Below are 24140 nucleotides of genomic sequence, written 5' to 3'. Positions count from 1 at the left end.
TTCTCCTTTCAGCTGATCCTGCCCTCTCCAGCCCATCGTAGAAGCTTAGGGCTTTGCTACTATCTGAAGGTATCAAAATGCTTTTAAATGTGTTTTTGAAGAGAAAAATACATTTCTGGAGGGAAAAAATGGGCTTGGGGTGAATTTCTGGGCTCTGGTTGGTCTCTTCCATTTGCAGGAGTAGCTGCAGATTTAGAGACAAGCGCAAAGTGCTGGGGTGACTTGGGGTGCGCACAGCACAACCCCGGAGGCCCCTATACATAGCTGCAGGTCTCCATACAGGAGTGCCGAGTCGGGCAGTCCCATCGCCTGCCCACAGCCGCCTTCCGCCTTGCTGCCCCGCTAGCACCACTTCAGGGGCTTCTGGATCATGATGTAGGGCAGCGCGATGGGGCAGGTGTTGCTGGGCCAGTACTCCATCGTTGGCTCGCTGCTTGGCAGGTTGTGGTAGATGTCGAAGAACAAGATCATGGTGATGCAATAGAGGATGGCGACGTTGATGAAGACGTGCCTGCGGATCAAGCCAGCAGAGCCTCAGAAACGACCCCAGCCAATTCCTCCCTCTGCCCCCCCACCCCCCCGCCCCCCCGCAAGAATGTGAGCCTTGCCAGGGCTTAGCAGCAAACAGTGAAAATGGTCCCGTTGGGATGACGGAAAGAGAGGGCCCACTCTGACTGGCTGCCTCCAATGTAGGCTTGGCCCCAAAGGTTTGGGGGCAGATCCTGAGACTGCCGAAATCCCTACTTGGCAGGGTTGTGGGGAGGGGGGGAGAGGGCAAGGGGGCGAGGAGTCAGTCTCTGCACAATCCCAGGAGCCCGTTCTTGGCACGCTGGCCGTGCTGGTGCAACACAACCACTCCGCTGAGTTCACTCACTTTCTGGGTTGCTGCAAGACATGGAATCTTAAAATGACCCCACAGGCTGCATTCGCACAAGACTCGGCGACACCTAGCCATGGTTAAAACCGAGCCAGGACTTTCTCTGGCCAGGTTCAGTGTTGTGTGGAGGTGGCCTTTCTGCCTGGACAGGCTGGGAGACCGATGGGGCTGCCCCATTCAGAACGGGCAAAGAAGTCAAGGACCTTTGCGCCTCTGCTGGTGCGGACCAGGGGCCCCTGGAGGCCCAGGCCCTGCTCTCAGGAACGAGGTCAACACTGGTTTCTCTGGCAAGTCCACCACGGGATGGCCGGGGCAGTGGACCAAGCTGCGGGCATCCTTTTTCCCCTTGGAAAGGTTGCTTGGCTGCCCAGTGGAGAGACGGCCGAATGCTGGATGGTCCCCCTGGCTCAGTAGGATGGAGGTGGCTGAATCTGGGATTTTCCCCAGGCAACACAGGGACCTGCCTATGGAGCCAGAGTCTGGACAGGAATGCTTTAAATAGGATCCCAATATAATAATAATAACTGTATTATTATCATCATTATTATTACATGGTCAGTTAAGCATTATATGATCAATTTCTACAAAAGACCAGGGGAAAGGGAAGAAAGATAAAACCGGGCAATGGCTTACAACCAGAACATTAAAAAAAGAAACCTGAAGGCTTGATTTTGGCTGCTCAAGAGCAAGCTATTCGAAATAATGCAATCAAGGCCAGGATTGAAATATCCTCCAATGATTCAAAGTTCAGACTGTGCAAAGAAGCAGAAGAAACACGAGATCATATCCTCGGCTCGTGCAAGAAGATCGCACAAACTGACTGTACACAACCACAGAACACAGTTGCCAAAACGATTCACTGGCACATCTGAAAAAATTATCATTTGCCAATAATGAAAAATTGGTGGGAACAAAGAGTTGAAAAAGTAGCCGAAGATGAGCAGGTTGAAATAATGTGGGATTTTCAAATGCAAAGCGGTAAAGTCTTGGCGCATAATGCACCAGAATTAACTGTGGTTGAAAAGAAGAAAGTGGGGATAATTGACGTGGCAGTACCAGGGGATGGTAGAATAGAAGACAGAGAATTGGAGAAGATCACAAAGTATCAAGATCTGAAAATTGAAGTTGAACAATTATGGCATAAACCGGCCGTGGTGGTCCCGACGGGGGACTCTGGGCGGTTTACAATAAAAGATAATAAAAACATATAAACCTAAAATTACAGTCTAAGAATATAAATAGAATAAATAGATGTAAAACCCAAGAGGAGCTGGAATCCCAATCAGTAGGGGGTGCTATGGCGCCAGCCACCCCCAGGGGGAGCTATCACTCGCCCCCTCCCAAGCAAGGCGGCAGAACCGGGTCTTCAATTTCTTCCGGAAGGCCGGGAGCGAGGAAACCCGTCTCAACTCCGGGGGCAAGATGTTCCAAAGGGCGGGCACCGCTGCAGAGAAGGCCCACCTCCTGGACCCTGCTAGATGGAATTCCTTTACTGATGGGGTCCGTAGCATGCCCTCTCTGCCCAACCGGGTGGGGCGGGTCGATGTGATGGGGATGAGACGGTCCCTCAGGTAGCCTGGCCCCATGCCATGCAGGGCTTTAAAGGTAATAACCAACACCTTGAATTGGACCCGGAAGCAGACGGGCACCCCATGCAGTACAATCTGATCTGTACTGCCAAATAGCAAAAAATTATGCATTACGACCTCCCAGGTTCTTGAGAAGAACTTGATGCGAACAAAGGTCAACACCAGTGAAAGAACTGGCAGCTGTGATTACATGTGGTTGTGTATATAATAATAATAATAATAATAATAATAATAATAATAATAATAATAATAATAATAGCAGCAGCAGCAGCAGCAGCAGCAGCATAGATTTATTATAGCTGCCCCACTCCAACAGATCCCATCTCTTTCAGGCTTCTGCACACTGAGTCCTGAGGAGTCCTGAGAGGCCACCCAGCCCAGCCCCTTTCCTCCGGAAGTGCCGGGCTGCTTCCCGCGCCCCTCGAGTGCCGCAGCCCTTCCCAGCAAGACGGACCCAGCAGGTGCCTTTGCCTGCTCCCTCCCTCCCTCTTACCAGAAACTGTGAAGGTAGCAAAAGTTGAGCTTTTGACAGAGGCCGCAGCAGAACTTGTCCACGAGCCAGCAGCTGACGGCGAGGACCCACCAGAGGGTCATGGTGATCGCCACACGCTTGACTGCAGGGCTGCTGCACCTGGGGGAGAGGCCGAGGCCCCGGAGAGTTAGGGGTGTGCCTCCCTCGCCCAGCAGATCCAAAGCTGTTACTGGGGGCTTCCGAAACAGTCAGATCCCAGGGTGGGGGGATCCCTGCCTCCCCCTGGCACAAGTCCCTGTCCTGGGCCGCCCTGCAAATGGGGGCGCTCCCCGGCTCTCACCCCAACCGTTCCGCTAAGCACCAGCCTGGGCTCAGACCCCCCCGGCCATGCCTGAGTTCCCACACCAGCTCCTCCTGGCTACCGAACCCAGGTCAGCGCTAGCCAGGCTCAATCTGTTGTGGGAGTGACCCCATTCTGCGCAGGGAGCCCCTGGTGGACCTCATGCCGCGGGATCGCAGAACGGGCGAGTCCCAGGCGTTCTCTCAAACTCCTAGAAGGAAAGGCCAGACTCAGGCCAAGGAGCCAAACAGAGATGGCTTCACGGCCTCCTTGGGGGGTGCGAGCGGGTGAGTCTCGCATTAGCCTGGGTGAGGGAATTGCTTCCTGCAGTGGATCGGCGGCAGAATTACTGTGATTATTGGCTGAGTGGCCTGTGGCCACTCAGGACGAGTGAATATTTTTACTGCATTTCAGAGATGACCAGCCAAGCCAGGTGACTTCACACGAGAAGTTGGCTGAGTGGCCTGTGTTGAGGTTTTCCTACTAACGATTAAGACTGCTATTGTACCTAATCATTTAGGCCTGGTGAAGAGGTTGTATTAGATTGTCTCCTCTCACGTGCTTCATGCAAATTGCCTGGGGGGAGGAAACCTGCCCGGACTTGTTCTTACTCTCTTTTTTTTCCTCTCTGCTGATATGTAGCAACCCAGGCTTGCTCTCAATGAGAGCTAAGTCCTTTAAATATGTTTTGCTTTTGTTTTGCTTTCTGTAAATAAATTATTTTTATAGATATGCCTGGTGTGTGACTTTTTTGACCTCTCCTGGGCTAAAGGCTTTCCCAGCATCTGCCAACAGGTTATGTGCCCAGAAAACAGCCCAGTAAAACCCAGAGAGAAAAGAGAGATCAGCTCCACACCTCATGCACAATTTAAAAGCAGGTAGCAAAGATTTTCTTTGGAGCCGCCTGGAGATTTTCCAGCAACTGCCGGTCTACAGGACAAAGAAGCTAGCTGAGGTGACTTGCAAAAGAAGGAAGAAGCCATGGCTACCTCCCAGCCCTCAGCGATGCCTCTGGAGCGCCTGTCAGAGACCAACTATTTGAATTGGGCCCTGAAGATGGAGATGTATCTTCGCAGAGAGAATCTTTGGCTGCCAATTGGTGAGCAAACCCCCCAACATCCCAGTGCTGAATGGCTGAGACAGGATGAGCGGGCTAGAGCCACCATTATCTTGGGAGTTGAGGACAATCAGCTAGTCCACGTGCGAGGCATGCAGTCTGCAAAGCAACTTTGGGACGCTTTGAGAGACTTATATGTAAAGGCAACAGCAGGGAGTAAAGTTACTCTGACGAAAAAGCTGTACAGAGCCTACCTTGCAGAAGGAGCTAGCTTTCCTGAGCACCTGCATCATATTCAGCAGCTGTTTGTTGAGTTGCAGGAGAGAGGAATGGAATTTACACCTCTCACAAAATCCTATATCCTCCTGTCCTCACTAAATGCAACGTGGGACACGCTGATTTGTACCCTGGAGGCTATGCCTGAAGCAGACCTCACCCCATCGTATGTTACACAGCGCTTACTCGCTGAATGGGAGAAGAGAGAGGAAAGATCCCCTCTCTTCTGGAAAGCTGCAACACCAGAAAACGAGGGAAAAGAAGGGAAAGGAACCTGAGGCCACAGCGCTAGCCAGCCAGCAATGCTTCACTTGTGGTTCAGCTGGACATTTGCAAAGAGACTGTGCCTTGAGACCCAAGAGTAGAAAGACAGATAAGAAGAACACAAGGGCAACACAGAAGAAGGCTCTTCAGACAACCCAGATTGCAGAGGTTGCTGAGAAGGGTAATTCTGATGTATGGGTATTAGATTCTGGGGCCAGTTGTCATTTATGTAATTGTACAAGCTCTTTTGTGTCACTGTCTAAAACTGAAAGACAAAGTGTATCTTTGGCTGATGGGTCTGTGACCAAAATTATGGGACAAGGTGACTTGTATTTATCCTGCTTGGGAGAAACTGTGAAAGGTGTGTTGTATGTGCCAAATTTACAATCAAACCTTTTATCTGTGGCACAATTAGCTGCAACAGGGTATATCATAACATTTAAGAAAAATGGTTGTGAGATACGTAAAAATGGAAAATTGTGTGCTACTGGTATGTTAAAAGACTCCTTGTACATTGTGCAAAATGCAAGGAAGCCAAGCTGCAAGGCTGCAGTTGGCAACACGCCATATCATGACCAATGTGTACACCTGATGCACAGGAGATTTGGCCATGCTAATTTCAAGTATATAGCACAAATGCCACAGCCGTGTGCTGACCTAAAGATAAAACCCTGTGACAAATACTTAGATTGTGTAGTTTGCAAAGAATGCAAAACACTAAAAGCTCCTGTGAGTAAGCACAGTGACAGAGTTACAACTAGACCTTTGGAAATTGTACACTCTGACATTATTGGTCCTTTTGCTCCAAGTCTTGGACAAGCAAGGTATGCAATGACCATCATTGATGATTTCTCAAGATACACATTTATCTACATCTTAAAACATAAAGATGAGGCATTTGAGAAATTTAAAAGTTTTGTGAGATGGGCAAATGGAAAATTCCCTAGGCCTGTATCTGCACTCCAATGTGATAGAGGAGGAGAATACCTTTCTCACAAATTCAGAAGGTTCCTAGTGGAAAAGGGGATAGAACAAATTCTTTCTAACCCGTACACCCCTCAGCAAAATGGTGTTGCTGAAAGAAAGGGCAGAATCTTGCAAAATGCGATGGAATGCATGTTAAAAGATTCATGATTATGTTTTAAGTACTGGGGAGAGGCCATATCTACTGCCACTTATGTACAGAACAGGTTGTATAACTCTGTGATTCAGGACACTCCATTCCATTTGTTTTATGGTGTGAAACCAAAGGTAAGCCATCTTAGAGTGTTTGGTAGCACTGCTTGGGTTCACATTCCAAAACAGCAGAGAAGGAAAGGAGGCCCCACAACAAAGAAAGCCATCTTTGTTGGCTATGAACAAAGCCAGAGGAGCTACAGGTTCATAATGGGAGAGAAATTAATAATTAGCAAAAGGGCTTCTTTTGCTGAACAAAACTGGGGGAGATTAAACTCTAGCTCTCCAGTTGATCTGACCACCACAAGAGAACAGCAAGGACTTGCTGATGGTGATCTTTTGCCTGATGAGGACATTAAACCAGAAAAGCAAACTGAAGATCTGTCTGATGAGACAGATGCTTCTCAGGAAAGTGATAGGAGTCAAAATTTAAGCCCCGTATTACCTCGCAGATCTCAGAGGAGTAATAAAGGCGTTCCTCCATCACGTTTTCAGGCGAAACAGTAAAGGCTTTTCACATATTCACAGAACCTGAGTCTTTAGAACAAGTGAATGCTTTACCACCAGAGATTGCACAAAATTGGCATTCTGCCATGCAACAGGAATTAGCATCCTTGAAAGAAAATAAAACATCGAAACTGGTAAATCTACTTCCCAATGAACGCTGTCTGGGTTGTAGGTAGGTTTTCAAACTGAAAAGTGTTAGGGTTAGGGTTAGGGTTAGGGTGATGCTGATGGCAAAATCCAAAAATATAAAGCAAGGTTGGTTGCAAAAGGGTTCACTCAAAGGAAAGATTTAGACTTTGACAAGACTTTTGCACCAGTTACTAAAGGTGAATCAATTAGATTACTGTTAAAAGTTGCTGCACTCAAGGGAATGTCAGTTAACCACTATGACATTCAGACTGCATTTCTCTATGGTGATTTAGACCACAGATTATACATGCAGCAACCCCCTGGCTATGAAAAAGGGGAGAATCTAGTCTGTGAACTGCAGAAGTCAATCTATGGGTTAAAACAAGCTGCTAGATCCTGGAACCAAAAAAGTAGATGAAAAACTGCAGAGTTTTGGTTTTGAAAAAGGAAAAGCAGATCCCTGTGTATATATGAAGAAGGACAAACAAGGCTGTATGTATCTGTGCATTTATGTTGATGATTTGCTGCTGTTCACATCAACAGAAAAACAAAGGCTTGATTTTGAAGCCTGCATGAAAAGCCATTTCACATTAAAAAGCCTTGGAATTATAACAACCTAGGTTTGGAAAAACACAGGAAGAAGAATGGTAGCTTTCTGTTAAACCAAAGGGGAGATAATGGTAAAGTAATGGGAATGGAAAGACATATAAAGTTGTCAGAGAAGATTGGTTTGCATCTTAATCTGTAGTATAAAAAGGGGAGTGTTGAGGTTTTCCTACTAACGATTAAGACTGCTATTGTACCTAATCATTTTGGCCGGGTGAAGAGGTTGTATTTGATTGTCTCCTCGCACGTGCTTCATGCAAATTCCCTGGGGGGAGGAAACCTGCCCAGACTTGTTTCTTACTTCCTCTTTTTTTTCTCTGCCGGCAATGTAGCCAAGCAAGGCTTGCTCCAAAGGGGAGCTAAGTCCTTTAAATATGTTTTGCTTTTGTTTTGCTTTCTGTAAATAAATTATTTTTATAGAAATGCTTGGTGTGTGACTTTTTTGACCTCTCCTGGGCTAAAGGCTTTCCCAGCATCTGCCAACAGCCTGTGGCCCCCCTGCGGGACTAATTGCACTGGGCTGGACTCTGTCAGGAGCCCCCTCTGTGCTGGGCAGGGGAGCCCCGTCTCTGAGGAGGCCAGCGAACAACCCCAAAGCCTCGTCCCGAGCAGGCGGCCAGAGGGGGCCCGACGGCTGAGCCCTTGCACTGTTCTGCCAGATGCAGAGGCGGAGATGCCACTTTCTGTGTGGGCAGGTGCCAGCCGGGCATCCTATTAGAGAAGCAACACAGATGCCACCTTGTCCTGCTCAGCCCTCCCTTTGCTGGGCTGCCCAGAATTCCAGCTGCTGGTGGGGATCAGGAAGTCCCTCCGCCAGGGCTGTCGCATGCGAGGCCAGATCCAGAGCTGTCTGCCCCATCCACTTGGCAGAGGTCAGCGGCCCCTGGGCAAGGGTGCAAGAAAGTGGGGCTCAGCCCCTCCGTTACCTTTTCACTTCCTGGAACGCCAGATAAAGCAGGTGGAACGCGATGCAGTTGAGGACGTACGCGTTGAGGGCCGGTTTCACAAAAGACATGAGGGTGGTGGTCACCGTCACCATGGCCACAAAGGTGATGAACTGGTCCCTGAGGAAGCCAAGGCCACGTTTATGCCATTTTCCCTGGAGATGCCTCCTCCCCCCCCCCTCGCCAGCAAAGACGGCTGTAGGGCACCGTCAAAAAAGCGTGCGATGTACATACAGCACAGGCAGCGCTTTCATCGCCCCATCGTGGCTGCCATCTTGACTTTTGGGACCACATGCTACAGAGCCCCCTGGACTGCTGGGTCACCCTGAGGCTTGGCTTGTGCCCACCAGCCTGGTGCCAGGCGGGAAGTGGCAGGAACTGACCTGTTGAACCAATTTTGCTCTGTAAAGGTTAGCCAACTCTGGGCTGACAAAATGGCTTTGTGGGGGGTGAGGGGTGGGCTATGCTGGCTCTGCAAATCCACCCTTTTTGTTGGGTCTGGGGTCAGTTCAACCCCTGGGTAATCAGCTGAATGCAGCCGCCACGAGAGAGCTCTGCCAAAGAACGCCCCTTCTGGCCCCAGTTGCTTCGCCCATGCAGAGGTGACCACTGCCTGCTCCCCGCGATTGCCAGCTGGTTTCAGACCACCCCCACCCCCGCCCTGCCACCAGGCTCATTCTCGGTGCCAGAGCAGCTGCCCCCCCGCCTCTGGCCGTCCAACCGCAGGGGGGCGGCGGCCCTCGATGAGCCCTCCCCACCTGTTTTTGATGCATCTGGGGAAGTAGCGGATGGGGAACCAGAAGGCGTAAGAGATGCACAAGGTCCAGAGGATGGAGAGCTCGTCCAGCAGCTGCCCGGTGTAACTCAGGGTCATGTGGAAGTAGAAAGAGAAGATGCCTGGGGACGGGGGGGTGGGGGGGGCGGGGTGAGGCGTGTGCGTTGCGGCGTCCTCCCGCCAGGGCCCCACGGCCTCCCGCCCCTCAGAACACCCCCGTGCAAACGGCGCCCACCCGGTTCGTGCAGCGGCACCCGAAGGGATGGCTCCTAAGCATCCTCAGAGTGCTGCTCCAGCCTCCTGGCAAGCACAGTTGGTGGGGTGCTGGGCCAGAGGTTCTGGGCAGTTGAATCCCCTCGGACTCAGGATCTTAATGGCTGAAAGGGGCAAGTTCTGGGGGTGCCCCTAAATTAAACTAACACCCCATCAATTCATCTCATCTCCAGTGGGGAGCCCGCTGTGGTTTCTGCCGAGGGCAAGTCACTCTGCAGATGCTCTCAGATCAGAAGGCCAGCATTTGGCTGCAAAATGGCCACGTTTCAGGTAGGTAATGTGGGGTAATGTGGGGTTGTTGCGGGGGGGCGGGCTTGGAGAAGTTTAAGGAGAAGGTGAGATGGGTTGCTCCTTTGGATATACTAAAACCAGAACCTGCCTCCCTCCCTCATCCCCCACAAGGCCACCAATATTTGGTGTGGCCCCTTCTGGGACTGAACCTCAGGAGGACAAGCTGTTACCCCTCCCCTCCCCCCACAAGTTGCCCCCTTCCAAGACAGCCAGATTTATAGATGCTTTGTCTGGGGCTGACCACCTCGTATGTCTCAAACTCTTCGGAGAGCACTTTGATACCTGGCATCATTGCCAGGTACTACCCAGAGTCCCCTTGCAAAAGCCACATAAAGGCAGGCGCTGCATCTGCAAGGGGGAGGGGGTCAAAAAGGTCACCCCCCCAGATGCCTCTGAATGCACAATTGCTGTAGGTGCTTCCGAAGTACCCTTAAAATATTTAGTCAAATGGAATCAAGTTGAATTCCATTCAGTGCAAGGGGGCCTCGTTCCTCTCAGGAGGAAAGAAGGGGGCGTCTTTCAAACAGGTGGAGAAGGGCAGCGCAAGTAGTGGCCTGTGGGAATGACCCTGGGAGATGGGAGGGAGGCCGCAGATGGGACAACCATCCTCTCTCAGCCCTCAGAAGGAGGGAGGGCGTGGGAAGCATCTCAGAAGGGACCCCCTGACTTTTCCTTGAGTCTTGCAAGATTCTCTCAATGTAACCTCACAACAAAGACGGAGTTAGTATTTCTGGCTGGGCTTCTTGTCTGGACTACCTCGCAGGGCTGACAGGCAGGCTGGGGACTTGGGCCTGACCTTCTGCTCAGGGGAGCAAGCAATGCCCTGGCTTCGTGGCCACATACCAACAAGGATTTGCAAGATAATGAAACTCCGAATCGGCGTGGGGCGGTAGGAGACATAATCGCTGTTCAGCCACAACGTTAGGGGTGCCAGGAGGAAAAAAGCAATGCTGCTGAGCTGGAAAAGAAGGAAGGGGAAGAGAAAGGGAGAAAAAACGGTTTGATTTCTAGAAATCCAGACAGCGCAAAACCGTTGGAGGCGCAGAGCCGACTCTTTGGCGCCTTGTGACCTACTGACCTGCCGTGGCAGAGGGGAGTCTGTGGGGCCATAGAGAGGGCTAGGGCTGATCCTGTATTCCCCCCTTATCTGTAACCTTCCTACTTTTTAGGAGGGAATCGATCAGCCCCTTCTCAGGCCTTCTCTCCCAGATTCCCAGGCACCGAGGACTTCCTGTTTGAGGCTCCTCCTGGTAGGATGCGGCCAGCTTGGTGCTGAGCTTTGCCTGTGTCTCTAATGCAGTTCCCGTAAGACTGTGTTTTTCAACGTTGGCCACTGGTTGAATGCTGGCTGGGGAATTCTGGGAGTTGAAGTCCACGCATCTTCAAGCGGCCAAGGTTGAGAAACACTGCTGCAAGCGAATCTCCTTTCCGTGCACTCTAATCGCTCCGGTTGCATCCCTGCTCTCAGCAACATTCGCACGCAGACCCCAAACTCTTCCCCCTTGAGCCAACGCCAGCCATAACTTGATGCCAGCAGTCCACTTTCAAGCCGGGAAGGGGTGGACCTCAGGGCCAAGCTGGGACTGCATCTTGGACGTTTCTAAGCTGTTTTCATCCATCTGTTCTTACCTGATACTTCTAAAACTTCGGTAGGAATTGATGGATGAAAACAACTATGTCGTGCCGGCCGATACTTCTCTCTATCGAATGTGAGTTACGTGGTTTTAGGGACACAACAAGACTCCTTCCGATGCTGAATTTGCTCTTAGGGAACCCCAGAGGAATCTGCTGTGGTTGCTGCATTGTGGCACGCTTGCGTTCAGAGTCTGACACACACTGCAGGAATGGCCAACCGCAGAATCAGGAGGAATTTCCTGGCCGTGAGAAGCGTTAAGCCGTAGACTAGCCTGCCTCCTGAAGTCGGGGTGCTCCGTGACTGGAGGTTCTCAAGAAAAGACGGGACGGCCATTTGGCTGGGATGGTCTGAGGATCGCTATGCTGGGCAGGGCGTTAGACTAGAAGCCCTCAAGGTCCCTTCCATGATTCACACACAGGCGGGCTGTTATTCTGTCCTACAGCATTGCACCAGCCGGCCTACTTCAGAGATTTTGAAACCTCCCTACTCTTTAATTAGAGAGGCATCAAATCTTGCTTTTGATCTTGGGGATATCATCAGATCCTCAGGGAACCCTCCTCCTGAAACCATGTTACGCTGGTGAGGAGAAGTGGATGTACTAATTAGAAACCTGCACTAGGCCAGGGTCCAGCGTTAGACATTTCTGACCCTTCGCTGGACGGAAGCAAGGTTGGTTTGCGAAGATATGAAGCTGCGTAGAATTACAGTGAATGACGTAAACGAATTATTAATTGCATTTTCCTTTCTTATCTCATGCTTTAATTGCTCAGGCTTACATTTTCCGATCTTTCGAAATAATTCCATGGCCTGCTCACCGATCAAGCCCGACATTTCCAGTCTGCTTTGCTGATTCCTTTGGGTGTAGACTTGGGGGACACTGGAATCAGGCCCTGCCCTAGCCTGGTACCAGTGGCCCCGGGGAAAGCCCAGGAAAGGAAGACCTTCCTTAAAGAAGGAGGGGGGCGACAGCCTGCGTCCAGCTGCGGTTTCTTGCAGGCTGTTTGCAGAAGCCCAAGCGAACCCTTTCTGCTGGCGTGAGGGTGAGGAGACACTGGGGACAGGGCATGGCATTGTGCCCCACAGGAAACGAATTATGCTGACATCAGAAGGGGCGTCTTAAAATTCCTGGACCCACACTTGGAAGAACTGGGGAGAACTGTGAAGGGGGGCAGTGTAATGGTAGGCAATTGCAGTGGATCTAGACCAGTGTTTCCCAGCCTCAGGAACTTTAAGACGGGTGGACTTCGACTCCCAGAATTCCCCAGCCAGCCTTGTCCACCCGTCTTAAAGTTCCTGAGGCTGGGAAACCCTGCTCCAGGGAGCTACTGCGTTGCCAGTCTTCACAGAAGGAAAACCCACTGCGCCCAGTGCCCCTCTCTGCAATGTCAGCAGGCCTGACACCATAAAAATTCAAGATCCTAGACCTCAGGACGGGCTTGGAAGTGCCTGTGCCGTGAGATGCGTTTCTGATGTGGGCAAAGAATCACGCAGGCATGTGGTGGAGAGGTGGCCGAGGGCACTGGCAACTTTTCCAGTAGCTGGGCCTCCACAGAGAGGGGTGGTCCGGGGCACTGGGGCAGCAAGTCCTCGTCCTGCCTGCCCCTTTTGCCCTGCTTGTGGGGGTGTTGGCGGGGGGGCAAGAGTGGGCCATGCACTCCAGGACATCGTGGCGCAAGGCGACGGCTTTTCGCACCGCTGCTTGATGACCTCCTGATGCAGGCAGCAAGACGCCGAGGTGCCACGGGCTCCGCTGCGACCCAGAGAGAGCGCTGGGGTGTCGCCCTAACCAAGGAGGGTCCCGCGCGCCGGCCAGAGGGTTACCGTGTTGTAATACTCGGCGACGTACACCGAGCGCTCAAAGTTCGCCTCACACCAGTCAACCTCGGAGCTGAGATAAGTGAATACGCGCAACATCCTGACAGCGCCGTCCAAAGACAGAAAGAGAGGCTGGGGAGGAAAGAGGACAGACATGAGGCAAACCTGCTGGCCAAGCTTCTCCGCATCCCTGTGCCACCTTTCACCGTGCCTGGCACACGTCCTCCCCGCCTGCCTGCGCGCCTCTTACCAAGCGGCCTGCTGAGCGAGCGTGAAGCCCAAGGTATTGCCCGCTCTGCCAGACAGATTATGGAGTAACTTTAGACGCCTCTTCTAACCATTGATTCAACCCCCCTTTAAAAGCATCACCAGGCCTGGTGGCCATGAGTTCCGCAGGTCAGCCCTCCCTTGGGTGTGGAAGACGTTCCTTTGCCTGTCGGGAAAGGAGCCCATATGGAGGAGGCCCTTCCCTCCTTTCCGGAACGTCCACACCAGACACTAGAAGGGGCGTCCCACTGTATGTGGTCCTGATCCTTTTCATTTCTGGAGAAGGAGTTGAGACCTTCCTCTTGCGTGTAGCCCTTTGCAGACCAAATTAGTTTTCATTCAGATTGAACGGTTGGTGGGTTTTTTTAATGAGATTTTAACAGCCTATGTTTTATAATTTATTGTCAGCGGCCTTGAGCGCCCCTGTGGCAGAAAGGAAGGGTTAAAACCTGAAATAATTAAAACAAAATGATTTACTTAACGAGCTGGTTTAATTTTACTGAGGGTTCACGCCAGCGATGGAATTTATAGCTTGCCTCTCCGTTTTGACCAAGACTCAAGGAGACTTTCAACAATCAAAAACAGTCCAGAACGTAGATGACCCACATGGGGACCAAGACGTTTGGCTGGAGAGAGGAGCATCAGCAGGGAGGGGGGTCAAAAAAGTCAGAATGGCAGCCGCCATCACACAAGGGAAACCCTTAAAAAGGTGCAGGGCTTCAATGGCAGGGTCAGGGCACCATCTTGACTTTTCTGAGCCCTCCGTGGGCACCTTGCAGCCAACTCAGCCCCTGGGCTGGAGCTCCACGTCCCTTTTGCCAGACAACTATGTAAGTGGCCGAACAAGTTAAGACTGAAACGGTGTTACTCTGCATTAGATGGAGGGACAAGCAATCACTTTCATCTTCTTTGGGGAACAAATAAGGGAAGTCTCAGAAATTTACCAAGTTTGGCAAAAAAGGAAACTTTGCCGCAAGAATGTAGTCCGTAAAATACCCGATCAGATTATTGGGATTTTGAAACTAGACTCGTGGCTGGTACAGGTAGTCCTTATTTAGCGCCCACAATTGGGATGGACAACTTGGTTGTTAAGTGAAGCGGTTGCTAAGTGAAACACCACAATTTTATGAGTTTGCTTTACAGACCTGTGAAGGTCATACATGTGAGGACTGGTTTTTCATCCCCGTTGCAACTGTGAACAGTAGATGCATTTATCTCTGAAGCATTGCTTTTCATTGTGCTGGGGGGGGCAGCCCCACAAGCCCCCTTGAAGGAGAGATGTTATACAGTATAAATAATGCACGTAAAATTGTTGATGTGCCCTGGTTTCTTAGTGGAGCCCTGGGGCTTCTGAATCCTTGAGAAGATTTGCGAAGGGGCTTATATTAACCCGGAAAAATAGGGGTGCTCAGCGCCTTGTCACTGAGGGCCTGTTCCCAGGCAGTTCGAGCAGCTATTGAGGCCAAGGGAAGGTGGGTTGGGCTTTCCGTGCCCAAACTTCCTTGCTGCAGGGCGGCTGACGTCAGGCAGAACGGCTGTCCAGGCCACAAGTTGGAACCGGCTCACTCCCACGGCTTGTTTTCTTGCAACGCCTAGCCGGCTCCACGCTGCCCCTTGTTTGCTGGGCTGTTGACCGTGATGAGTAACACAGCCACAACTGCTCTGGGTACTTCATGTTTCACCCGGTTTATGCGGCTGCGGAACAGCTGCCCCAGCCCCCACTTTCTTTCAAGGTGCTGGTGGTCCCCCTTAAAGGCCCGCATGGCATGGGGCCAGGCTCTTTGCGGGACCGCCTCTCCTGGCAGGCATCTGTCCGTTCTGCCAGGTTGGGCAGGCGGGCACACTCCAGGTCACTTCCCTCAAGAGTTGTCATCTGGCGGGACCCCAGAGAGGCACCTTTTCTGTGGCCGCCCCGACCCTCTGGCACCCCCTCCACACTGAGATCCAGCAGACCCCCAGCCCCTCTGCCTTAGGGGGGGCTGCGAAGACCTCGTCTTCTCCGAGCGCTGGGTGCCACTGCTCAGGAACTTTAAGCGTAGGTTCAGTGGGATGAGTGGCGCTGTGGTGGGAGGCCACATCCTCCAGGAAGCCCTGTGTTCTCTCCCCCACCCCTAATTTCTGCTTCCCTTCAGGAAAGAGCTGGAAACCCCAGGGTCTTTGGCCGATCGGATGGCAGCTGAGGATGGCTGACAGGTGCCGTCTCTGGGTCGGCGTTTTACCATTCTGGTTTCATCATTCAGGAGGTGATTTTGGGCTTTGTGAGGTTTTTAAGACGTGCAGCTTGGGGGCAGCGTGCAGCTTCTGTCAAGCAAACAAATTAAGAACCCGCAGATTACAAGCCAGGGTTCATGTAATAACCCAGAGTGCCTCCTCCATAGCTAATCCACATCATTAGCACAATCGCATCCTGACAGGCATGGTGTCACTGTGGCTTTCAATGGAGGCTGACGGCCAGGAAAGGTGGCACTGTAAACAGCCCCCCTTGGTGCTTACAAGGTGGCTTTGCCAACCTGCAAAGTTGGGCCACTTCCAGAAGCTTGGACTGGCTTCTGGGACTCCTGCTTAGGACAGGCTGGCTTGAAACTGGTCACAGTGCCTGGTAAGTCTCGGAGAGACCCAGCACCAGCGCAACGTTGCACAAGGCTTCTCCCCAGCTCTTTTCCAAGAACTCTGCAGCAAGACAGTGGCAGCCTCTGAGAACTCACCTGAATTTTTCTTTCTGAGAAGCAAATTCACTATCATCAACCACATCGCCTACTGAGAGCAGAAGGGGGGGGAAAAACATTTTCTTTGCACAAAACATGGGCGGGCAGGGAGAAGCGGCACAGAGTACTTCATAAAATAAGGATGCGTCAAGGATTGTGGATGCTTTTCCCAGGTTGCTTAGAGTAAAATAAAATTGCACCAAGTTTCAAATGGGGGGCAGGTTCTTCAGAGCCCAGGCAAAGGCGTTCTGTTTGATTTCGTGCAGCCAATCGCTTTCCTGGTTGGGTCGGTACCTTCCATTCAAAGGGGTGACTCGGCTGAATTGCCCCTTCCAATTGAGCCCTTCAAATGAATATCTATACAGCCCTAGAGCAGTGTTTCTCAACCTTGGCAGCTTGAAGATGTGTGGACTTCAACTCCCAGAATTCCCCAGCCAACCCCTCCTGGAAACCTGGGAGATGGGGGTCAGTTGGGTGGGCCTTCGTGAATTCCTTAGTGTGCAAAATAGCCCCTTGTGGGAGAATGCAGAGCTGCATGGGTATTGTTCTTGTAACCCCTCCAGGCATTTAATGTGGTTTGTCATGAAAATACGACCCCTTGATTTAAAATTCCAAACTCACATCCTTCCTCTCTACAGGAGCTGCAGAGGATGCAGCATCCCAGCAGGAGACACTCCGGTTTTCGAGCAAGGGATCCCTTGAGGGGCGCAGGCGAACCCCAACTTGTGTCCCACTAACCATACATAGAGCATTTTTTTAATCTACTTATTTGAGTGCGGATATACATTTATTTGCAACCATAGCTTTTAGCAGAATTGATCGACTTGTTTTACATTTAAAAGATTTCCACCTGGCCTTCCCTAATGCTTCAGTGCTTGCAATCCTTAAAAACATGAAAGTAAGCATTTAGCCTTTCCTCCGTTTGCTCCAGCTTCCATTTTTGCCACGTGAATAGAATATCATAATTGGGGGGGAGGGCAGAATCCTGTTCTCTTGTGCTTTGTAAAGTAAAATGCAGGTGGCTGATACGACACAATCAACAGAAGTTTGAAAGCTCAGAGTTTCTGGAACAGGAATTGAAATCGCCATTGGCTCCATCATTATCTTCATACTCAGAGGGAAAGTGTAGAAGCCTAAGACGGGTAGAGTTGCTAATTAGGATTTGCAGCCATGGCCCCAGAAGATGCCCCCCCACCCACCCAAGGCACAGTTGCTCCCAACTCTTATCATGTTCCCAAGCAATTCAAGAGTGGGAAGGATGGTCTCCCACATCAAGCGCATTCACACAACATGCTTAGCCCAGTCAGTGGAAGATGCAGCAGCTGCATTCCAGACACAGGCTAAGTATGGTTAGCTTTGAGAGCCTGAAGGGGTTGTGCAAATCCAAACTACTTGGCTAATTTGTCAGTTAATGTGCTGAGCCCCCAACTAGGTTAATTCAGTTGCTGGGTTCTGCTATCACTGTGGGAGGAGAGCTGTGATAGTCTAGGGGACATTCTCACAAGCAACAAGAAACAACAGGACAATGATGCGAACATGGGAACCCATCCCTGCACCAGACCCAGATGTCTATTCTGCCCCACATCTATGCCAGCGGCACCATCACAGGCCCCAACAATTGCACATCAACAAGATGAAAGGCGCCTCCACACATCCTTCCTGCGGAGTCCTCTCTGAGCTTGGTTGTTTGCTTGCAGATGTTCCCTTGTCAGTTTGCTGAGATCTGATTTGTTAAGAACAGTCTCTGCTATGAGGCCTGAGCGTGGCGATCCCGTGTGTGTCTCTCAACAAATCTGACCATGAAGCAGCGTCTAGAAACTAGAGCATCCCACGCATGTAACCCAAAGTATGTGTCTGGTATGTCAATGACACCTTTGCCATAAAGGAATGATAAAGGAACAATTAGAGAAGACACATGAAACAATCAATAACACCGTCAAAGAGGTAAAATTCACGAGGGAGGAAGGAAACAACAACACCTTCCGGGATAACCTCATCAGCAGAGGAAATGACAGCAAAGTAGAAATGCAGGTCTATCGGAAGGCTACCCACACTAAATGAGTGCTCCATTACCAACGTAACAATCCAACCTCCCACAAGAGGAGCTGGGTCAGAACATTATTCAGACGAGCACTTCCGCACTGCAGCAGCCCAGAACACCACACAAAGGAAACAGGCCGCCCATACAGCATCTTCCAACCAAACAGATACCCATGCAACTTTATCAAAGAGGGCCTGACCACCCAACCCGCTACAGCACAACCAGTACGAACTATGAAAAAGATGACGCTGCCATACATCAGAAACATCTCAGAAACCACCAACAGACCGTTACAACCACATGGCATCACCGTAGCACATAAACCAGCTAAAACCCTTCAAAACATCCTTTAAGTAACCCCAAAAGACCCAGCAGCCCAAGAAGAAAAAAACAGGAGTTATCTATAGTGCAAAGACTGTCGCGGCCACTTTGTAGGCAGAAGACTGGCAGAGCACATCCACGAATGCCAGCTGGCGGTCAGGAGACGTGATGAGAGCCCCTTAATCTCACGGCACATGGACAGACTCAGCCACGCTTTCAACTGGGAGACTGTGGGCATCCTAGACCAAGCCAAATCCAAAAACGCCAGGGATTTCCTGGAAGCCTGGCACAGACCCCACAGTTCGACCCAAGCTGCACACAATCTCTTCTGTTGGAATGCGACACGTGCCATCATCTGCCAGCCATGACCCTCTGGATTCCGTGTAGGGCCAATGGGACACAAGGTGGTGGACACAAGTTTGACATCAGGGCCCAAGCAAGAACAAAAAGTGGTCTGCAATGAGCACCCCCCAGGAAAATCCATTCCATATCTCAGATTAGCCATTTGGGAAGGAAGAAACTTTGCCAGTGCCGCTGATCGAGAGGCTGCTGAATTCACAGACATCAAAAAGTTTCAGGCTTTTGCCCCAAAGCAGATGGGCTTTTAACCCATCACAGAGGGTGTCTGATAAGGTGCTTGAACCAGTACCTGCAGAGCCCCCCTGCTTCACCTCCTTTCCTCACCCATCCCTGGCTGCCCCTCACCCCCAATTTAAACCCTACATCAGTTTAACCCTTTCTTGCCTCAGATGAAGTGAGTGGCGGTGCTCGAAAGTCTGTGTCAATGAATAAAAAGCGTGCGTCTGAAAAGGTGCCACCGGGCAAGTCCTGATTTTAGGTTCTGCGGTGCGAGCCCAGCTCTGTTCTCAGAGACCTGGAAAGGAAAAGTGGCAAGGTTTCCAGCAGGAGGAAACTTCCAGCCCCAACAGGACTCTGCACACCTGTCTTGGATCCTTTTCCTACCTGCCTCTGCTTCCTTCCTCTGCAGGGCCGACAGTCCAGATGTTTCAAGCACCGGCAGGCTCTGCAGCCACTGCTCTCTTCCAACCTGTTTTGCCACCTGCGGATGGAAGGAGTCAGCCTAGAGGAGGTCAAAGGGGAAGCTGAGAAGGCAGGGAAGACAGCCTCTGGAATAATCCCTCTCCCAGCAGGGCCCTCCCCTGTGCATAAAGCATTTAAATAAATCTGCATCTGGGTGCAAGGGGGCAGGTGGCCCTCAGCACAGGGGTGGCAAGAAGGTTGTCTGGGCTCTGAAACAGCTGCACACCCAAGACATCTTTCCGCATGCTGAGATAGCGATTTCTTCCACCGGGCTCCTGGCACCCCAACCTGCTCAGGGAGTTTTATTTCGTCATCCCGGGTGAATACTCTCACTTGCCCCAAAGCTGTGGAGGGCTGCGTGCCAGCCACAGCTTCCTTTTCTAGCTTATGTGGGGCGATTTTCCCCCAAGGAATATTGTTTACCAATGTTGTTCATAGACACTGTTTACCAAAGCAGCCAGATTTAAGATGTAGTTGCTCATTGCGGGGATGGGACTTAATCAGAAACCTCAGTTAATTGCTTAAAATGGTGTCTTTCTGGAGGCTGCAGTATTATGGTTATTGCTGAACGCAATGAAATTCACTGCTGAGGAAATCTGCATTAGGGCACCATGTGCCAGCGACGTGATGCAGCCGCTGAAGGAGCAGGCACGGTCGTCAGCAGCCTTGAAGTGAGCTCCCTGTCTCAACCAGAGGTTTTGCTCAATTCGGCATTAATCAATTAATTAATTAATGGAGAGTACAGTGCCCATATATTAAGGGGGGGCCGAATGAGAGATTTTCTGAAAGGCAAATGCTTTTGTCAGTGAAATAAACTTTCCTAGAAGGTAATTATTTGATTTGATTAGTGGAATAAATGATGCCATCGTCGAATATCGAAAACGGAAGCTACGCTGGGCAGGACACGTTGCACGCGTGTTGGGTGGCCGTTGGACAACAGCAGTTGACCGAATGGTGTCCAAGAGAAGTAAAAAGACCTACCAGCTGACCTCCGAAGAGGTGGGGAGATCTAATAGTCAAGGACTTTGGCTGAGCCTGGAGAAGAAAAGCCAGGACTCAAGATAATGGAAAGTGAGTTGTGACCAGCAGGACTCTGTCCAGCTACAGTCTGGTCAATCAGGGTGATTTGATTTGATTTGATTTGATTTGATGCCGCTGGACTCCAAACAACTCTGGGCAGCTCTCAATATAAAATATAAAAACAATATAACAGGAAACAACAAATCCCAAGTAAAACAAAACCAAAGTAAGAAGCACAAGATGGGAACCAGGCAGGCACCTCAAAACCTCCCACCGACATCAAACATCCATCAGTGGGGGGGCCTGCCTTCCCCAGTAATATTTAAGCCAAAGACAGAGGCCCCTTTCACAGGCAGCCCCTTGACTGGGCTGCATTGGGTTTGAACTGGGCAAGAGGAGAAAAGTCTGATTATTTTTGCTCAAAAGTGGAAAAGTTCAATATCACCCAGAATGGAGGAATGGCTGGTGAAGATGACGGAACTTGCCCAGATGGCTAAATTTGTCTGTCTGTCTGTCTATCAGATTGCTATCATAAATTGACTTCTGTCAGATCCCCCCGCCCCCGATCAAAGGTTTCACAGAAACCCTTATCAGAGCATCTCCCATCGTTTCCTTCTCCAAGGAACGGACTCCGTGTCGCCAGATGGGAGGGGGTGTGAAGTTGGAGCGTGAAGTGGTTTATTATGGCTATGGAGGACATCAAGGACACGGGGTGGAGATATGCCAGGAATACCATCTGGATGGGAGGGGGGGTGACATGGTTTCATGGGAAAGGGGACTAACTAAGGGAATGAAGTTTTAAAGTTAGGTTAGGTAAGAAGGAAATCTTTATTTGCAGCTTGCCTTCTGTACCGTTCATTACGTTTCATTAAAACAGTTAAAGGAATCCCAGCCTCCTGACTGTGATTGTGTGAATGCTCGAATGATCAGGTGCTGACACTTCTGTTCTGAAAGGGGAAAAAAAGCATCTCCATTTATAGCTGACTGCAAACCCCTTATGGACTTTTTGCACAAAACAGAAAAAAATGCACTTATGACTTGTGGTTTTGATGATTAGAAACAAATCAGATAGAAAAAGGAGATTTTTTTTTTTGTAACCATAGAGTAAGAGGTAACTTTGTAACTTACTTGCATTGGCTGCAAAGGAAATCGGAAGCTTCTTTCTATTTCTTTGTATCTTTTCTTTCAGCACTTTTGTCTTTTTTTCTTCTCTTTCTCCTTTATCCCCTTATTTCCCTTAGTCTGTGTAAGTGTTGGTTTTTATGCTGTCTTTAAAACTTTTAATAACATTTACATAGAAAAAAAAGAGGAGAAGGAAGGTCCCTGAACTCCGACCCAGCCCGGAGTTTTGCCCCTCCTTGCCATCGGGCACCGACTGGAGGCTGGCACGCAGGGCAAGAGGTGGGCAAGGCCCTCTGTCTGTCTGGCCCCCCAGGACTGGGCTGCTGACCCCCTTTGCTGTGGAGAAGGGGCTCCCTCCCCTCTCCAAAAGCGGAGGCTGGATGGCTCGCCTTTTCACCGTGCCCTCTTTGGCTGTCAATCGCGAATTGGCCGAATTCACTGTGTTTAGAGATTGGGAGGGGCCTTTGGCTGTGCACAGAGTGAACTTTGAACAGGCAAGCCCAGCCCGGGAGACCGGCGGCCCTCCTGGAGCCACAGACGGCTTGGCTGGGTCTGCAGGCGTCCAGCGCGCATACCTTTTCCCACAACAATTACAGCTGACGCCTTTCCCATTTCAGGGGTTCGGCCCAGCCTTACTGCCTTGCCCCTCAATCCTCAGAGGCCAGGGGTGGGAATTGGGGGTGCCCAGCTGCAAAACTGCTCCACCTCTGGATCTGGCACTGCCTAGACCTTCTCTCCCAGGCAGAGAGAGAGGCCAGGTGCTTTAGCACAGCATTTCTCCAACTTGGCAACTTTTCAGATGCGCAACTTCCACTCCCAGAATTCCCCAGCCAGGATGCTAGCTGATGAATTCTGGGAATTGAAATCCACGTGTCTTAAAGTGGCCAAGTTGGAGAATCGCTGCTTTTGCAGCTTGCTGGAATCTGCTTTCAGCTCTGACTTTGCTGGCTGGTTGGCCTCAAGATAGTGCTTAGCTTGGACTTTCTCCACTGCTGCTGGGGACATTTCAGTGGGTGCCTTCGAGCCAGCGGTGACCTCTGGGACAAGTCGCTGCAGTTTTCTTGGCAACGTTTTCAGAAGGGGGCTGAGAAGGCAACTGGCCCAATGTCACTCGGTTGCTTTGCGTGCCTAAGGCAGCACTCGAACTCACAGCCTCCTGGTTTCTAGCCTTAAACCCCCAAACCAAACGGTCTCTGCAACATGCTGGGGACGGGCACTCCCCAGATTCCCCAGTCCGACCCAATTGGAGGGCATTGTGTTGGGCAGAGGCTGATGGACCTTATGTTCCTCCCGTGTCCAGCTGGGAACTCTCCTCCAAGCCCCAGTGACTCAAGGGGACAGGGACCGCTGACCCACAAGGCAAACCTTAGAAGCCAAGGCCCAGAGGAGGTGTATGCAAAGCCCCAGGAAGAAGATGCTGCAGATTTGCCCCAGGCAAGCCCTTGGAGGACTTGGGGTCTTTCCCGAGAGTTCTGCTGTAGTGCTCCAGGGCAAAGTCTCACCTGCGGCATTAAGACAGTGTTTCTCAACCTTGGCAGCTTTAAGATTTATTTATTTGTTGAATTTTATTACCAATTTTACAGCCAGCCATGCTGGCTGGGGAATGCTGGGAACTGAAGTCCACACATCATAAAGCTGCCAAGGTTGAAAAAAACCTGCATTAAGAGACAGCAGGCAGAATTGTCAGCCACTCGCAAGAAAAACCGGTAGGCAAAATTAAGACTGGGGCGGAGGAGAGATGCTGCATCTCTGGTGCACCCAGATTAGCCGCTGGCTGGAAGCTAACCGTGTCTGGGAGAAGGTTCCCACCGGTCTGCACAGGCAGCAGTTTGCCAGTTAATGGCATCAGCCCACATGCAAAGCGAGAATTGCTTGCAGGCAGAAAGGGGAATTAGGGAGATCAGAGGCTCCCATGATTGGGAAGTGGCTCTACTCACACGCCCATGCACCCTGGCTCCAGAGGCCTGTCTTCAGCCTTCCAGAGGCTGGTGCCCTCCCCATGGCTCCTAGAATGTCAAGGGCTGGGTTTTCAAATGCTCAGCTGACAGGAAACTCCGCAGAGCCCACATTTTCCTGGCGAGGGCTCTATGAAGTCTTGCAACAATGGGTTATTGCCTTGAACCATTTCGGGCCCAGACCGTGGAACTCCCTGCCACTGGAGGGCCAGCTGCCCCTCTGGCTTAACGGGGCTCGGTCTGTTTGAGCATGCACAACCCGATGTGCTCAGAGGCCTTTGGTCCCCCTGCGCCAGGGCCAAGGCACTCCCCACGGATGCAATTTGTCTTGCATATGCCCACCTTCCTCCCAAGATGTGCTCAAGTCAAAAAAGGTCAAGATGCTTTTCTTAACAGGTGGAACTTTGATCACCCTGTCATGGCTGCCATTGACTCTTATGACCGTGGCCTGAGGACAGGCCTGCCTTGACAGGCCTTTCATCCTGTAACTACGAAATGCAGAACTGGCCCTTCCTTTGGAAAGGCTAAAAAGGGCTGTTTTGCACAGTTCTTACTTGCGTTGGCAGAGCAGAGAGGCAACGGTGGCGGGTTTGAACGACTGTCGCACAAGGGATGGGAGATGCTTTTGGCTGGCTGAGAAA

The 24140-nt window shown here is 50.9% G+C and overlaps 1 protein-coding gene across 1 annotated transcript; it reads right to left on the bottom strand.

Annotated features, from left to right (window-relative positions):
* Positions 1 to 318: 318 nt before the first annotated feature.
* ACER1 (alkaline ceramidase 1) lies at positions 319 to 19432 on the bottom strand. The gene is made up of 7 exons (XM_063291003.1): positions 19325 to 19432; positions 13034 to 13159; positions 10420 to 10534; positions 8996 to 9134; positions 8220 to 8357; positions 2960 to 3097; positions 319 to 511 (listed from the first exon to the last, which is right to left on the bottom strand). Exons 2-7 carry the CDS (start codon positions 13124 to 13126, stop codon positions 343 to 345), a joined length of 792 nt encoding a protein of 263 aa, XP_063147073.1. The 5' UTR covers positions 13127 to 13159; positions 19325 to 19432; the 3' UTR covers positions 319 to 342.
* Between the last annotated feature and the right edge of the window lie 4708 nt (positions 19433 to 24140).

This window comes from Candoia aspera, chromosome 1 (assembly GCF_035149785.1).
Source record: "Candoia aspera isolate rCanAsp1 chromosome 1, rCanAsp1.hap2, whole genome shotgun sequence".
Lineage (NCBI taxonomy): Eukaryota > Metazoa > Chordata > Lepidosauria > Squamata > Boidae > Candoia > Candoia aspera.
The sequence above is the reverse complement of the archived record's forward strand: the minus strand, read 5'-3'. Positions and strand labels throughout refer to the sequence as shown.

Coding starts and splice junctions, on each gene's coding strand:
- ACER1 (XM_063291003.1), bottom strand. CDS start 13,126: ATGTTGCGCGTATTCACTTATCTCAGCTCCGAGGTTGACTGGTGTGAG. Junction 10,535..13,033: donor TCGCCGAGTATTACAACACG/GTAACCCTCTGG, acceptor CTTCTTTTCCAG/CTCAGCAGCATTGCTTTTTT. Junction 8,358..8,995: donor CCCAGATGCATCAAAAACAG/GTGGGGAGGGCT, acceptor TGGCTTCCTCAG/GGACCAGTTCATCACCTTTG.